The sequence below is a fragment of the Sceloporus occidentalis genome, unplaced genomic scaffold (genome assembly GCF_023333645.1).
Source record: "Sceloporus occidentalis isolate IW3139 unplaced genomic scaffold, rSceOcc1.0.p SCAF_127, whole genome shotgun sequence".
Lineage (NCBI taxonomy): Eukaryota > Metazoa > Chordata > Lepidosauria > Squamata > Phrynosomatidae > Sceloporus > Sceloporus occidentalis.
Window position 1 is genome coordinate 1,874,519 of NW_028317107.1, and position 16,716 is coordinate 1,891,234.

At 41.2% G+C, this 16,716-nt stretch overlaps 2 protein-coding genes across 2 annotated transcripts; one reads left to right on the forward strand and one right to left on the reverse strand.

Annotated features, from left to right (window-relative positions):
• Positions 1-1,544: 1,544 nt before the first annotated feature.
• Positions 1,545-9,049, forward strand: LOC149281830 (PHD finger protein 19-like). Its single transcript, XM_089498929.1, has 9 exons — positions 1,545-1,627; positions 3,100-3,168; positions 4,629-4,749; positions 6,406-6,473; positions 6,572-6,745; positions 6,924-7,011; positions 7,929-8,014; positions 8,472-8,567; positions 8,701-9,049. The coding sequence occupies exons 1-9, from the start codon at positions 1,545-1,547 to the stop codon at positions 9,047-9,049; spliced, it is 1,134 nt and encodes a 377-aa protein (XP_089355055.1).
• A 5,332-nt stretch (positions 9,050-14,381) lies between these two features.
• LOC149281831 (protein CutA homolog) lies at positions 14,382-16,401 on the reverse strand. The gene is made up of 5 exons (XM_089498982.1): positions 16,256-16,401; positions 15,769-15,828; positions 15,348-15,393; positions 14,581-14,630; positions 14,382-14,490 (listed from the first exon to the last, which is right to left on the reverse strand). The coding sequence occupies exons 1-5, from the start codon at positions 16,399-16,401 to the stop codon at positions 14,382-14,384; spliced, it is 411 nt and encodes a 136-aa protein (XP_089355108.1).
• Positions 16,402-16,716: the final 315 nt, after the last annotated feature.

Here is a 16,716-nt window from a genome sequence, read left to right on the forward strand (position 1 = left end):
TACCACTCCTGCTGGGAGGCTATTCCACTTAACTACTACCCTTTCCCTAAAGCAAAACTTGAAATAGATGTCTAATTTGTGCATTGTCTTAATTCTTGTGAAAAATAATTGAAATTCAGTGAATATAAAGAGCTTTCAGCCCTGTATATTATTTCTTTTTATAAACTCCTGGCCCAGTCATTTACTACATAACTGACCAACCCCCCCCCCCCCCCCTCGCGCGCCTGCCGGAAAAGTTCAGAAATGGAGAATTGGCTCGGTTGTAAACGTTCATCAAACGCACCTCTTCCAAGTAGTAAATAAATCCCCGGCACCCGGCCCTGCCTCATCCTCCAGACGGTTTGTGCCGTCACCGCGAGGATATGCTGAGTTTGGAGGTTTCGGCGGCTCTGCGGTTGTACGGGAAGGAATTCGATGGTCTCTTGTCCGGTCCGAGGGGGATTAAGCCTTCATACGACTGCCAAACCCTGTCCAGGCTCACAGAAAACCATTTATTGCTTCAAGATGATACAGCGTCTGCTTCACCGGGGGCCGACATGGAAAGAAAAAAGAGCGAGCTTGGCGTTCTATGGAACGTAAAGGGTCTCCGTGTTGTTGCTATGGAGAAGTCCGTGTTACTTTTATTATGTATTATAGCCTCTAAAAGCTTATTTAAAGAGACAATTTGATACCGGCTGCCTTGCCGAAAGAACCAAGTACTTAATAACTATTCTCTTTAATGTTTAAAAATGCTTGATGCAGGCAGTCGGTGGCGTGTGATTGGTCCATTTAAACAATAGGATCCCCTTCCACATGTGTGCCCGGGGGGTCTGATCATAGACCCTCCCCGTAAAGCTTGCCAGCGGGGAAAAGGGGCAAATGCATATGGAAGGGTTCTGCGGAATACCCCCATGCGCCTGGAAACATGAAAATTTAAAGGGACCGCTAGGCAGCCATGTTTTGCTTTACGGCAGTTGTGTGTGGGGGGGGGGAACGCCCGCCATAAATATAATGTTTTTTTACTTGCAGAAAGGAGGCGCTCTGAAGAAAGGGCCGATTGCCAAAACCCTTCAAGCCGTGAAAATGTTCTTGACGTACAACCCCAAGGAGCTGGATTGGGATTCGCCACACAGAACCAACCAGCAGCAGTGTTACTGTTACTGTGGGGGGCCTGGAGAGTAAGATATTTCTACTATTTAACCCAAAAGCCCATTTTATTTTTTTAGGATGTCCTAAGAGCGGCAAAAGGCACGACCATAAAGCCCTAACCGGTCTGTCAGCGACATGCGTGGACGGTATTCTAATCTCGGATTGATAAAAGAATAATAAGTATATGCGCAAATATAAAATTATTTGTGTAGATGTAAAAATATATATAATTTCAGACAGTGCGATCCAAGGAGCTTGCAATCTGCTGTGTCGGTGGCCTTCTAGGTGTTAAATACAGCCATAAAAAAAATAATTGGATCGTTCAGAATATTGGTAAAAAATTACATTTTTTAAGCCAGCCTGCGTAAAGTATGTGATTCTGTAAATGTATCGTTTTGGACAGGTGGTACCTGAAGATGATCCAGTGTTTCCGCTGCAGACAGTGGTTCCACGAAGCTTGTATCCAGTGCCTGAACGAGCCCATGATGTTTGGAGACAGGTACGGTACACCTTTCAGACGCGTCGCGCATGGCCCGGGACCTGTAACCCCCCGCCTCCTGCGACGACGCGGCTAATGGCCCGTTTATTTATCCGGCCTCCCGCCGGTTAACGAACCTCTCTGTTAGCTGTTAACAGCCCGCTAAACGCTCTGATGCCAGCGGCTCTTTATGACTGCTGTCAATTGTACGAGACGGAGCTGTTAAAACTTTGTGGCCCTGGGGGAGGAATGTCGGGTCTCCCAGTACACAGGACGGCTTTCTTTAGCAACAAGGCGCCGGTGTATATGAGCAGATCGGCCGTGACTGCTCCAGTGACACCGCGTCCGAAGAGCTTACTAAACGATACATATGTATTTATTATTATTCTTTATTTATTTATTTTAAAACACTTTTTATGGAGAATCTGAGATCCCAGGAGCCCGTCTTTCACGCTGCGATTTTTTGGGGTCTTCGGAACGTAGCATTTTCCGGCAGGTCGGCTCCGACGGACCCTCGCAGCCCAACGAGTCCCAGGTAGATGGATCTGGGAAGGAGCGTCCGTCCCTTGGGTGTAAAGGCAGAGCGAACCGAAGCCTGATGATGGAATTCTGTGCGGTTTCCCCTTTGCTCGGTAGCATTCTGCACATTCCTAAACGTTCCCGGGAGGCTGCTTCTCCCAGCGAGTGGGGCCTTCCCTTTCACATTCTCCGCATTAACCCCTTCCAGGCCAAAAAACAAAACTCACGCCAACCTCGTTTAAGCTTAATAATTTGATGGGGGGGGGGGGGGGCGTCCAGAAATTGAAAAGAAATATATTGCTGCACATTGTAGCTTTTAGTTTTTTTCCGATCCGCCTCTTCTAAACGGCACAACGAGACTTCACAAAGTATGTGAGAAAAAGATCCGTGCCCCTCGTGAAAACACGTAGTCTCGTCTGCAGCTTATTCCCATGGGGGGGGGGGGGCGCGACCTTTTCCCTGCTGGTCATGAATGAATTAACTCTAAAAGTCCGTGTAGCCCCAAATGTAAATCTTTCTTTACAGGTGCAATTCCGCAGAACCCCAAGACCTCCCCCCCCCCCCCAACAAAATATTTTGAAAGTTTCGCTTTTTATTCTTGGAAGTTCTTTTCCTGCTTTTTTTTTTTTTTTTAAATCCTCCCAGATTTTTATGTTGGGGGAAAAAAATATTTTTTTTTTCCTCCTTGTTACTAAAATATTTTTTTTTTTAATAAAACTCTTCATTCCCGAGCTGCGGTGGAATTCCTGGCGCGAGGCTCTAAGGGCTGCTGGCGAAAAAACTTACAATGTTATTTGGGGAACCGGGCCGCGATAAGCTTTATCCGTAACATAAATAATATTTGTATTTCTATTTTTATTTATTTGTATTGTAATGTATAATGTTATTTGATTTACACAGCGCCATCGTATTCCATAGCGATGTACAACGGGGAGGGTTTTGATGATGCGCTCATTTATCTCTTTGTTTCTTAGATTTTACGTTTTCTTCTGTTCTGTGTGTAACCACGGCTCTGAGTTCTTGAAGCGGCTGCCTTTGAGATGGTAAGATGAAGGTTTTATGGTGCTGAGAGGACTTAAAACCCATTCAGGACAATGAATTTTGAGCCCGTACATGCACGGGCTTTGTGGTGAAGGGGGTAAAAAGATGGCCACAAAATCATTTATATACTCATCCCCAGTGTCCTCCTTGGAACTCAACTAGCATTCCAAGTGGAAGGTGAGCCGCGCAAGTGTAACTGGGCATTCGCAGGTTAAATGTCCCTAAGGCCCAGCAATCAGCAATCATACTTAGAATCCCAAAATGGGGCAAATCCTGAGATTTCCCTGGTTTGTCCATTCACTACCTAATAAAAAGGAATATATATATATATATATATATATATATATATATATATATATATATATATATATATATATATATATATATATATATATATATATATATATATATATATATATATATATATATATATATATATATATATATATATATATATATAGTGAATATCGAGAGCGCTAAATATATAGAAACTGGAGGGGATCCCCCGAAAGGCATCACCATCCACAGAAAGCTGGTATTCTCCGTTCAGCGTTCTCCTTGGATCGGCGAAAGAGTCCGCAAGCGGTTTGCTTAGGGTGACGCATGCAAAGTTCTTTTGTCTTTCTCCAGTAAGTGGAGCGAGTCAGGATTTGCCCCGGGCTATCATTCGATGTGTTCCTGCTAGTATATTCCCGGGTAATTTAGTCTATTAATACCCCAGACGGGATTAAGCGACACTTCGAGGTCTAAGGTTTGAGATGAAGGTGCTCTTTGTTAAGATGCCAAAGGAACGTATCCCTCGTTTCCAAATACACAACGTGCGCGATGGGCTCTGAGAGTTCACACTGCAGGACAACGGGGCGATTCATCGTAAGACGCCCCACACCCGAGTGTCAAGGGCAGCATTTAACGTTTTACCCCCGGCCACCGCGCTTCCTTCTCGTGCCTCGTCCCCTAATGCGAGGAGACGCGGCATCTGCGTATCTCGTCTCTTAAATGCTCCGAAATCGGGATAAACTTCTTGGCAAAAACTATAAGAAAAGCTTTGAAACCGGAAACGGTGTTTTCAAGAAACCCAAACCCTTTTCGCTCGAAATTGTTATTCTCCTAAATAAACACGTGCCTCTCGTCAGGAGCGGCGGAGACCCTTACCGGGAGCGGATTTAATCAAGGACGATACACAGGACTGAACGCTCTTACTTATTATATTCAATGAATAGATTCAATAATGAATACGATGCGAACAAGAGATACGTGGGTCAATTGTGGGCAGGGAATGTCTTATAGGACTTAAAATGTAGGAAAAGATGAGTGAAGAGAATCACTTCCAATTATAATGTATAATACTGAGATGGTGGTAGATAAGTGTGACCGCCTCCCAGTAGAAGTGGTAGAGGGTAATACAGTGAGGGGATTTAAACACGCATGTTTACGTGACGTGACTTGGCGTTTTTGTTTACAGGGTAGATATTGTACACCTCACCCTCTACAACCTGGGAGTTCTCAGCAAAAAGAAATATTTCGACTTTGAAGAAATTCTGAATTTCGTCAATGCCAACTGGTACCATATGCAGCTCGCCAAGGTACGTTCCGTTTAAAAAAAAAAAAAAAAAACCCAAAAACATTATTCCTAGACCCAAAGATGACTTTCTTTAGCCTTGTTTTGGGTCTACGTGATGGTGTAAAAAGACTCAATTTGGTGTTTATAAGTTTTTTTTTGGTTTTTTTTTTAAATGAAATTTGCAATCATTCTGTGTAAAAAGCAGGATTTTGTCTTATTTAAGAGAATAGTGTTTGGGGGGGGGGTTATGCCTTAGGCTTTTACTACAAATACTTTCTGTCCGTATCACTCGGAACGTTAACTTGTTGCGTTCGTTCCAAAAAAACACATTTGGCAATAAATCAAAATTCCGTTTGGAATGTGATGTAATGCGGTCCTTTGGCTACCCCTCCCTCTTCATCTGGGGCAGAATCCAGCGTGTCAATGGTTTACAAACACCGGTTAGCCGTTTCCCGGAGGCCGCACTGCCCCCCCAAAAAGGGTAAACGGGTAAACGAGACAGTCGGCCGTGACTACCCATGATCCTCTGCTTTGCGACCAGTGGAGGTTTGGCTCGGCCACGTCTGTTCCATCTGCTTGTCATTTGGAGGAACGCAGGCAAACGTTCTAATATCCCTTTGGATCTGAGTTCTGGGAAATGAGATGGCGGGCGTGCGAGAGACGAATTATGGGGGCAGAGAGAGGCCGTTCTGTTTGGGGAATCAGACATTCAGCACGGAAATAACAGTTGTTGGAGGGCGATGGGTTAATCGTCTGCCGACTGGGTGTATACCACGTAACCCCTACGGCGGATTCAGCCGCATTCTATAGAAAATAATTACCCGACACTCCCTTTTATTTATTTTTTTTGTCATTTACACTAGTTTTCTGCATCAATCTGATATAAGATGCAACGAAAACATATAATACGTCTGTTGTGTCTCCCGGAGAACTACAATAGGGCTGGGTAGGGGGCCGTGTGTCCCCTTTAAGTGGTGATGCGTTACTTTATAGATATATAGATATATATATATATACCCTGCTGTATACATTTTCTTTGGGTATCCGCAGTTGAAGGAGTCGTCCCATATCTTGGGGAGGGGGGTTAAGATTTTTAGGGGCCGCAAACAAGAAGATTTTAGATTGGCCCATCTATAGAACAAGCGGTGGAAAGTATACAGAGACTTAGGAACGGAATATGGAGTGAGTTTAGTGTAAAGGAAAAAAGGAGGGCCACATAAACACCAATAAAGGCCCTAAGCGGCTGCTTAATCTTATACGTTAGCACCGTCTCTACGGGGTCTGTGGTGAGAAGTTTAACCCCCTAATAACAGCAGAAGATGTCACTTTTCACCCCAGTTACGCCCCGGGCGTGATGACATCATCAAAGTTTCAGCTTTACTTCTGCAGACATCTGCGATCCTTTCACGAAAACATAGAGCGTTATTCACAAACACGGGAAGAAAACTTTTTTAGCCCGTCGCTGTCTGTAAACAGGCAGGAGAGTCCCCCTAGGTTTGGCTGCCCCCTTATGGTCACTCCCTGAAGTCACAAATCTTCCTGATCCTAAAAAATTTACTTATTCATAATCTTTTACCCCCTTCTTGATAAACCCAATTCCATAACCCTTTTTTTTTTGTCTTTTAACAATAACACGCGTGGGCTTCTTTTACTAACTGGTGTTTAATGCCATTTCCAGCTCTCGGTGACTCCAGCGGAAGAGAGAGGTCAGCATCTCCTCGATGCGTTAAACAGCTATAAGAGCAGGTAGGACAATCGCACCACGAGGCGCCGTGACCCCCCAACCGGCTGTGCATTGTATATCCCCTTGGTTTCATGTCATCGCGTTAATGATTTCATTTTAGATTTCTTTGCGGCAAGGAGATCAAAAGGAAGAAATGTATCTTCCGTCTGAGAATCCGTGTCCCGCCGAGCCCGCCGGGCAAACTGCTCCCAGAGAAGGTGACCGGTCAGACGGACAGCAGGTCTTCGGCCGACCCCAAGAAGAGAGGAAGGAGCAAGTATTCCCATAAAAACAGGTAGAGTCCAAAAAAAGACGCTCGGGGACCTATTTTATTATAACATCAACCGTCACGGAAACTAAGTTTTTTGTTTTTTTTTGGTTTTTTTTTTTTACTCAAAGCGGACTCGGTATAGAGAAAGGCGGAACTTTAAAGTTCTAGTCCAGAATTCTATTTTTTCCTGTTTTTGTTACAGTTTACTACCCCATGAATGCCAAAGGCAGAAAAGGCAAGGTATTCGGAGGAAGCAGGCCAAGTTCCTTCTGGAAGATGCCATCCCCAGCGTGAGTATTCCCCCCCCCCCCCCCCTTTCGTAAAATTATGGTCATTGTACACCGCTCGGGGTCTTCAGCTAAAATATAGACCCCCCTCCCCATGACTCGGACAGAGTTCTACGCCTTCCTTTATATCTTTGTAGCTATTGCAGCGTTAGAAACAGACATGCGTCTGATCGCCGTCTCCCATAATCTGGCACCGGACGCCGCTCACAGATGTGTCTCTTCCCGAGTGTCCCACAAACACTGGACACATTTTGGTTATTGAGGTCCTTGTAGTTTGGGAGACAGCTGTAGCCAGAATTAGCGGCCAAACCACTCAACTCCTGAGACCTCTGTGTCCTGCCACCTGCGGATATACCGTCGCTTTCACAGGAAAGTATTCCAGCTGTACATTAAACGTCTGTCCAAGATGGCTGTTCTCCTTCTTATTAAATAAATAGTCATTTTATATGTATTTATATTATTTCTTGATTTATATCCTCTTTATGGCCTCCCGAGCAGCTGAGTAACATCTATGACAAAATAAGCGGACTAAATAAAAATATCTTAACATTTCCACCCAAAATGGCTATCTTCTACACATTTTTTATAGCCGGAATGCCTCGTTAGTGTATGAAGAACAAGATCAGATGTTCTTAAGGCGAATTGGACGGGTTACATGGACTCATTATGTGCTGAGATGATTAATGTAAAGTTTGTTTAACCTTAATGTCCAGCTGTCACCTAAATGAAGAAAGGTTTGAGGAAAAGTTCAGCGCGGTGACGCTCACAGCTAGAGACCCATTAGCGGTTATTACGGGGAAGCTCCGCAGCGAAGGAATAACGGGCGTCCCGCCGAGCTCCGTACGGCTGCTCTCAGTGTTCTCAGACTCCGCCGATACTCGCGTTTTCTTAATCTTTTCCGTTCATTTCCTCTCAATTAGAGCGATTTCACATCTGCTTGGAGCACGAACCATCACCTGGCCAGCATTTTCGACTTCACGCTCGATGAAATCCAGAGTTTGAAAAGGTATGAAGTGAACTATGAAACATTCCATCTGACAGCCGGTCGACCCCCCCCCACCTACCATCCGCTGAGCGGTTTGAAAAATCTACTCCATTACTGGAAATTTATGTATATTTTCTTACATTTGGATATTTTAGTTTGTAAATGCTAACAGTCCAACAGACTTATTGACTTCTTAAGCCCTGCTTTCCAGCTCCTGGTTATAATATCTATATGGACCAACTCATGAACCGGTTGGGTGCGTGGCTGTTCCCACCATGTACGTGACCTGAGACATACGGCACCAGCCTTGTGGGACTCGCTAACGCCGGCTTCTGCTTTTGTTCTCTCCGTTGATACATTTTAGCGGATGTAGAGAGCATCACTGCAAACCTACAGAGCTTTATCTAAAGGGTTTTTACATTTTTGGGGGTTTTTTGGGGCTAAAACTGAATTAGCTTCTGCTCTTAATGTATTTTAGTGCCAGCTCCGGTCAGAACTTCACCTCGGACCTTGATTCTAACGACGCCGCTAGCACGTCGGGTTCAGCCTCCACCAGCCTGTCCTGTGAGTCTAGGTGAGTAAAGCCTGGCATCGTTGGATTATTCCGTGTCTGTACTTGGTATGCAGTTCTGGGCTATTTGGTATTCTTCTTACTTTCGAAGTCCAAAATGTCTAAAGTGATTTTTTTTTTTGTTTTTGTTTTTTAGAGGTAATGTTGGTAGCCGTAAAAGAAAGTTGGCTTCCAAAATGTACACATCTATAGAGTCCAAGAAGAGGGCCTTGGAACATACAGAAAGGCAGAACGGTTGCGTCTCGGAAACCATCGACTACGCCAGGGCTTCCGATTTGCCGGACAACGCCATTGACAGCCACCCGTTCGAAAGCATCAGCGAAGACGACACGTGCCTGTCCCACCTGAAATCCTCCATCACCAATTACTTCGGAGCCGCTGGGAGGTTGGCGTGCGGAGAAAAGTATCAGGTGTTGGCCCGACGGGTGACGCCGGAGGGGAAGGTTCAGTACTTGGTCGAGTGGGAAGGGTCCACTCCCTATTGACGCACCCGCACTTACATACGTGTTTTAGGACCAATCGTATAACCAAAGGTTAAAAAAAAAATCTATATGTTTTTGAGCGGGGCTCCAGAATGTGGAGATTGTAGCTTTTGAGAAGAGGTCTGTAGGTGTTTCAGAGGTGTTACTATTTTACTAACCAAACAGCACTTAAAATAAGGTACAGGAGTCAATATTTTGGCACCCTTTAGAACTGTAAAAAAAAATGTTTTTCTTACAATACTAAAAACAATGTTTCTGAGGGCTGTCACCGTCAATGTGACTCAATAGGTGCTTCCTCTCCAAATATCGCACTTAATCCCTTATGCTATATGTCAGCAGGCGTTTGGCAACAACCTTGTAAGCTTGTAAGGTTTTCTTGATATATATATATATATATATATATATATAATATATATATATAATGAGCACTTACTGTTTCCTACCCTTCTCTTCCGCAGTTTAGCAGATAATCCCCTTTTTGTTCTTCTTCTTACAACGCTGGAAGGTTTGTCATCCTTGGTGGCAGAAGGTTAGTCGTTGTCGGAAAAGACCATAGAGGTGCGTCTCATAGCTGCGATGTGCCCTAGGGGTTCTGACGACGCATCTCTATGGTTTCTCTGCTGTCTTGAGGGGGGCGGAAAAACCTCCAGCTCTGTAAAGAAGCACTAAAAGAGTTTTTTATCTGCTAAATCCTGCCGGTAGGAACATTTTCCAGGCTCATTTTTCTAGGTTCTGTATAACCAATATTTTAGGCCAAAATTAGCAAAATTGTCAAATACCAGAAGCACTGATAAAATGAAGTCACGTTTGACTGCCCATAAAATAACAAATATATAATATGCATTATCTAAAACAATCCTTAATTGGGGGAAAAAACTGAAAAAAAACCCCAGTGCATTAATAAATAGAACATAAGAGTATTTATGTTACGAAAACATTTTTAACGTTTTTTTAGCTGTAATTTACAGTTTTATATTAATATAAAGGGGCCTTATGCTGCTGGGGACACTACTTTATATAAAGTTCTCTGTTTCAGGGGCTATGACCAGCACGGACTACATGAACGTGTCGATAAAATATAACGCCACGCATCTACATTGGGGTGGCCTGGCCCTATATTGCGTGCCATGGCAATGTCCAATGTGGTCTTAAATACCTGCGGTTTGGCTAGCAATGCATCGTGGGAATCCTAATCCGTTAACACCTGGACAGGGCATACGTTCCAAATCCTGACATAAAGAATCAAGGGGCCCCCCTGTGATATTTCGAGGGGTGTCCCTGAGTTCAATGACATTTGTTGTTTTTATTTTTGATAGTATATACAAAGCTGCTTTTTTACCATTTACTGCTTGTTAGGAAATACAAATTAGTATTAAAAAAATAAACATTTTAAGTAAGAATGTAAAAAAAAAAAAAAAAAGATAGTGTATCAAACACTTTAACACTCCGATAGCTGAAAGTGAGAGTGGCGTTAGTATTACTGATGAACTGACTGGATATTGTAGCATTTTACTGTATCTGACAAAGAATTTAGAATGTTCCCATTCATGCACATTGTATCCCACGGAATACGGGGGGCTATTCAATGAAAGGGGGGAAGATCTTGTGAACGCCAAGCGACAGGGCAGTTTATTTCTATGGCCTATAACCGGATGTGTTACCAACTCCAAAAATCTAATGCAAACAATTACCTTGCAGCACTTTTATTTTTGAAGAGGGCTGTTGCTTGTCCATGGGGAAGCAGAATGAATGGGCTTTAAGGAACTTAAGAAAGTTTTACTTTACTTAGAGGATGGTACGTAAATAGAACAGCCTCCCAGCAGAAGTGGTAGAGGGTAATAAACATGCATGGGGTAGGCATACGGCTCCTGAATCTAAGACGAGACCAACGACTGATTAAGGTTTGAGTCTTTACAGCAGGAGAAACGGGTGAGTAGACGGGGGGCCGAATGGGGCCGATCTGCCGGCAGGTTCTGTAGGACCAGACTTGGAGGTGGGTGCCACTAGACAGGGCCCTACCGCCATGGACAGGAGGGCCCCAGCACCACCGCCAGAGCATGTAGGAATAGTGGAAAATGCCGGTTCTAGAAACGCAAGGGCCAGTCCCTAGAAATGTGAGGGCCGAACCCTGCTCCATTGGACAGCCCAGTGCAGGTTTCTTCTATAGCAACTAGCTGGTCTAATACAACTTAGATTATATATTGTAAGATATATACATTTATATATATATATATATATATATATATATATATATATAAATATTTACTAAATACATATCTATGAACATATGTGCGCATATAATATAGTTCTATGTATGAACACACAAGCCTAAACTGTTTTTTATTAGAAAAAGAAAGTCGTTTGGTTGAAGCAATCATATAAATTTTATATCACCTGGTTATTTTCGGAATTAATATAAAGTTGGGTTTGCTTTTTGAAACACTTCCTAGGTTTTTTTATAAAACCGATCACTGACGATTGTATTTTTTTTTTTAAAAATATATATTTTTGGGGATAATTTTGAGGTTTTTATCAATGCTGCTATTTTTTTTTTCCCTCTCGGTTCCCGTTTGTACTTTAAGAATACCGTCACTAATAGGAAATTTTTGACAATCAAATTTCTAGCTCATGGATACAATGTAACCAAAAGTCTTAGGAAGATCACGGGTTTATGGGTATAAAAAGAAAATCAGTCTCATCACCATAGCAACCAGTGGAACGTTAAACAATCAGTAGGGAACATCGCTATGTTCTAACTGACGTTGCTATGGTGATGAGATCACTTTAAATTGTTAGGTATAGATTCCATCAGCCTTCTGGAAGTAAAAATATTTAAAAAAAATAAATAAAAAAATAGTGATACATCTCAACAGTATTTTTTTTATTCCTTTAACTTTTTTTTCTTGATTTAGGGATTTTTTTTTTTTTGTATCTGAGCTCCAGATATGATGTTCAACAAATCTCCGCAGAATGATTCTATATGCGGAAACTTCTGGTACTTTTTTAATTCTTTTTAAAATCTTTTATTTTGTTTTTTTAAAGAAGAAGCATTGCTTTAAAATATATATTTTATGAAGCAGCACACTGAGAAAAGCAGAATAAAATAAAGTTTGTAACATTTACGGTTCCTTCCTCTTCAGCTTTTATTAATGCATGTAGAGACTTTAAGTAAATTGGAGCTGATGAGGAAAAAAAAAAATACATTTTCGTTATTGCTGTATTCTGATTGGCTAATTTCTGGTTTGATTAGAGCCAATCAGGATAGAGCATAAATTGACGTAATGGCCAATGATGCCAATAATTTTTAACTCCCTCTATGCCGTTACATACTATTTTTAAATTGTTCACAACTGAAAACAAGGCCGGCAGAGGATTGTGGCGGCCCGGTAATGGTTAAAATGCCCCATTTCTAGAATCCGACAATTTTTAGAGCAAAGCTTCCGTAGAATAATAATTTCGACCAATCGCATTCATCCTTAATGCAACACAATGGTTTAAAGTGTCTTGTGGGAAGTTTCTGTAGCGATAAAATATTTTTTATTGTTAATTGCTGCTTTTTGTATAGGGCTTCGTTAGAATTTCTGATATAAAGACCGCGTTTTCCAAGTATCTGCAAAATTTATACTGTGTTTGATAAACTGCCAAAAAAAACCAAAAAAACAAGTGACCTTTTTTTCGGTAAAATTAGACAAATTTTTAATTGTGAAATCAGGACCGATTTTAACAATTTGTAATTTCCAAAAAAAAAAAGTAAATAAATTATTGGGAAACAACGCAGTGTTTTTCTTTATTTTAATCTTATCTCTGTATAGCGGCCTTTGATTGTCAGCTCATCGCCTCTGGTCTAACTAGATTATTCTAAACTTCCGCCATGTTTAGTGCCGGTCGATCTCGTTGAGGTCTTGGGCTCGCATAACTAAGTAGGTGCTGAATCCTCCTTCACAAGTTCATTCGTTAGTAATATCGTCATGAAACTCAGCAAAGCCTCGAACATCTGATGAGTTACTTAGATGTCAAAAACTTAGAGGTCACCTCCATATATCACAATCTACCCACCAAAACCCATTGGCTATACCCGTCCTTGGGTCCAAGTTTTGGGAAGTTTTCCGCCCCGTGGAAGTAATGGAACAAATTCCACTTACAACCAATTTGGAGAACCTTCTGTTTTTGGAATGGTACGTATTGCCTTTTTTATCATTAATGTAAGATGCTATTTAAAATAAAAGTGGTATAATCATTGAACTTGCATGTGGGGGAGGTGCGTGATACAATAATTATATATGTTATAAATTTTTTTTTCAGAAAACTGTCACCCCGGACATTCTTAAGTAACAAAAGTTTCGTTGTACTTAAAATGGTAACATTGTAATTCAATCAATACACTGTATAATAAGGTGCTTTGTTCAAAAAGTTAATTGTACATTGTATTTGTTTAAAAAAAAAAAAAAAAAAAGTCTTTTCTTAGTGTTTCCCAGCAGTAATTCCAATTGGCCGGAAAGCCATAGAAATTTTAATAATTCCAGTGAAATTTCTGGGTTTCCAGCTGTGAGATTGTGAGAAGTCCACCGAGATGATTTTTATTTGAGTGGGATTTGATGATTTTGGGATTTCCATGTAAAATTTGAAAGACGAGACTGCTTCAGGTGGTTTTTTAATTGAATAATTTAATTAAATAATCGGTGTAATAAAAGGCTGGAATTTGGCCCAAAACGACAGCGTCAACAACAGTTTAATTAGGTTGGATTCAGCAGCTGTATTAGACACGCTGGGCAATTATTTCTGCTGCTTGTTGAATTGACTGCATAAAATAAATCTGGACTTGTAGAAGGGCCAAATTGGGTAAATCTATTCCAATTTGACTTCATACTCGCCATCTACTAAATTTTTTATCTAAGAATTAAAACTCTGTTGGGCGACCAAATTAAACTCATCCTTTGACACTATTCTGCGTTTTTTGGCCATAACCCGATCTCCCTTTTTTTTTCCACCTCTGCCGCCATTAATGTTCTCCAATTTACGAGGGTTGGGACTGGTGTTAGGATATGAGGTGAGAGCCATCGTTGGACGCCTTTAGAAAGGTGATGTGACATCATGGCGTTACAAGACAAGCGCCAATACACATTTTTCTTAAAGCGGAATGTTGGGTGAAACCTGCCAACCTAGCTAAAGGATTAAGGACGTCCTGAAAAGCCAGGTCCGTCAGGGCCATCTCTTAAATTACCCGAGGCACTGACTGGCTCCGGATCTTTCTGGTTGCAGCCATTTACCAAGCTCAACTGATCACCATTGACAATGATCAGCTGACAATTCTGCCAAATCAACCTTCGGAGATATCCTACGTTTCCGTCTCCATCATGACTTCTTCGATCCACCTTAAATAATCTGGGTTTCCGCGGTCTATTGGAATACTTATGAAGTCAGGAGTTTGGAAGGGATGAACCAGCCTAAAGAGAAAGGGTTTTTACATTATTTCATCATTCCGAGAGTAATTCATAAGATGTAAGCCCTGCTATCTAACAGAAAGATAAACTTACCCAACATAAGAAGATAACTCAAATATTTTTGCGGTTTTGGTTTTCGCTACCTATAAAAAGAAAATAAAGCTATTTTGTGTATTTTCCGCAACGTATTTGGGTTTAAAGCTTCTTACCAAACCAGCCAAGAAAATGTAACTGCACTGGTAAGCGCACTTGCATTATTTCACCACTAGGTGGCAGCAGCATGTCGATCATTTAAAGGAGAAAAGTACAGCGAGGAAGTTTAATGCCGGTTATGAAGAATGTCGGCTAGCTGGAATTTTACTAAAATAATAATATAAAGTTATTGTAATTAAGACAGAAAAGGAGGCAATTTTATTTATTTTTTTAATACTGCGATTCAGCTCCAAAATTTACGCTGTGAAATATGGCTACTCCTCTCCAAAATATGCAAGCAGCTAGTTAGAAAACTTAAAAATAATAACTAAAATAATTTCCCCCAATTAATTGAGTTTCCACCAAAGAAAAAATAAAGAGGATTTATTTTTTTTGGGCTTAATGTTCTTTGCTGTTAATTTAGATCTCTGTCATCTGACATCTTAATCACCTCCGCTGGAGTTATTAAATCACATTATCCGGTCAAGCTGAATTTTTTAAATTCCCTGAATAAAAAAAAAAAAAATACAGGGGAGGAAAAAGTGATATTTTAATTGTGAACAAAACATTCCCAGAAGATGACAAAGTATCTCGGATACACAGGACCTTTGTCTATTGAAATAACAAAAGTAGTTTAGGAAAGTAACTTAAACGCGAGTTATCCTTACCAAAAGTATTTCGGAGGATTCCTCAATTTCTCCCTTCCATAGGTATCTGTTACAAGCAAAATTTTAAGTAAAAAAAATGTTTTTCTTCCTGAAGCAACCACGGTCCATAACCATTAAAACACAGATCCCCTAAAAAACTTAAGAAAAAGCAGGCTTAACATTATTAGTTATTGTTTTATATAGCGCCATCAAATTCCGTAGTGCTGTACAATGGGTAGACAGCACATAACAAGTAGTATGTAACAATCTGACTTACAGAAACAGGTGAGAAGGGCCCGGCTCAAACGAGTTTACAATAACACAATTTGGGATTTAGGGACTAAAAACCCTCTATATGTGGTTAGAAACATTTAAAAAATATTACATTTTTATTAATATATTTTCCCCCCTTTTTAAACCGAACCTGCCCCTTTATACCTACAGAGATGAAGTCTTCGGCATGATATTAACTCCAGCGGCCAACCTCTTCTCCAAGATGCCCCTAGAAAGAGCCAAATACGAAGGGTTTCAATGCCAGGAACCAGTGTGAGAATTTCTCTTTGGTTTCAATGTTTTTGGGGACTGGGATTGCCTGCTGGGACTGATAGCCAGCAGGCAATCCATAGACTGGTGACTTATCCCATGGGGTTCAATTACAAGACATATTACATAGCGATTGAAGAGCCCACCAAAGTACTTACGAAGGGGTATCAATAGACTTCAACCTTCCAGGTCGTTGTATTTCTTATTTATTTCATACTTTTTGTGGTTATAGAGTATGAACAGAACTTTCTAGCATTACTCATAAAGTATGGTTGCGTATGGGTTTATTGGGAGGAATGATTTGGGTCCCAAAGAGGGACTGGCCAGATGGAACAGGGACACTTGGGACTTATGATGTCATCATATCGACCACTACCCATTACTACCTGGCAATATCTTTTGCAATTTCTTCATTAGGACAGTTGATGAAAGCGAGTGAATGGGAGCCGGGAATGTAACTGCCAGTGAATGAGGAGTGAATCCCGAAATAAAGGCTCCTTATTACCGGATACATTAAACAGGAGCCAATCATCACCTGAAACGCAAAGACGGATATTGCGAGGGTTAAACAGTTCCCAGAATTCCATGTATTTATTAATAATCCAAAAGCATACCCCTTACTCTTATAGCTTATTTTAAGTGCCAACAGTGCGTTCAGCTCTTTAGGGATATCATTGGGTATATACTATATAATATACCATATGTACCATAACATGTATACAACATACATCCACACACAACCCATATACATTGGTATGTTTCATCTTCCAATAACTACTTGTCATGGTCTATCTTATTTCATTCACTGTATCAATCTTAAGCATTTCTACTTGGAGGCTGTTCCACC

What these genes read in the sequence shown, in the direction of transcription:
- LOC149281830 (XM_089498929.1), top strand. Translation starts at nt 1,545, where the DNA reads ATGATCCAGTGTTTCCGCTGCAGACAGTGGTTCCACGAAGCTTGTATC. An exon ending in ACCATATGCAGCTCGCCAAG is followed by an intron (nt 4,750 to 6,405) that starts GTACGTTCCGTT and finishes TGCCATTTCCAG; the next exon opens with CTCTCGGTGACTCCAGCGGA. An exon ending in TTAAACAGCTATAAGAGCAG is followed by an intron (nt 6,474 to 6,571) that starts GTAGGACAATCG and finishes ATTTCATTTTAG; the next exon opens with ATTTCTTTGCGGCAAGGAGA.
- LOC149281831 (XM_089498982.1), bottom strand. Translation starts at nt 16,401, where the DNA reads ATGATTGGCTCCTGTTTAATGTATCCGGTAATAAGGAGCCTTTATTTC. An exon ending in AATCCTCCGAAATACTTTTG is followed by an intron (nt 14,631 to 15,347) that starts GTAAGGATAACT and finishes TTCTTTTTATAG; the next exon opens with GTAGCGAAAACCAAAACCGC. An exon ending in GAGTTATCTTCTTATGTTGG is followed by an intron (nt 14,491 to 14,580) that starts GTAAGTTTATCT and finishes CTTTCTCTTTAG; the next exon opens with GCTGGTTCATCCCTTCCAAA.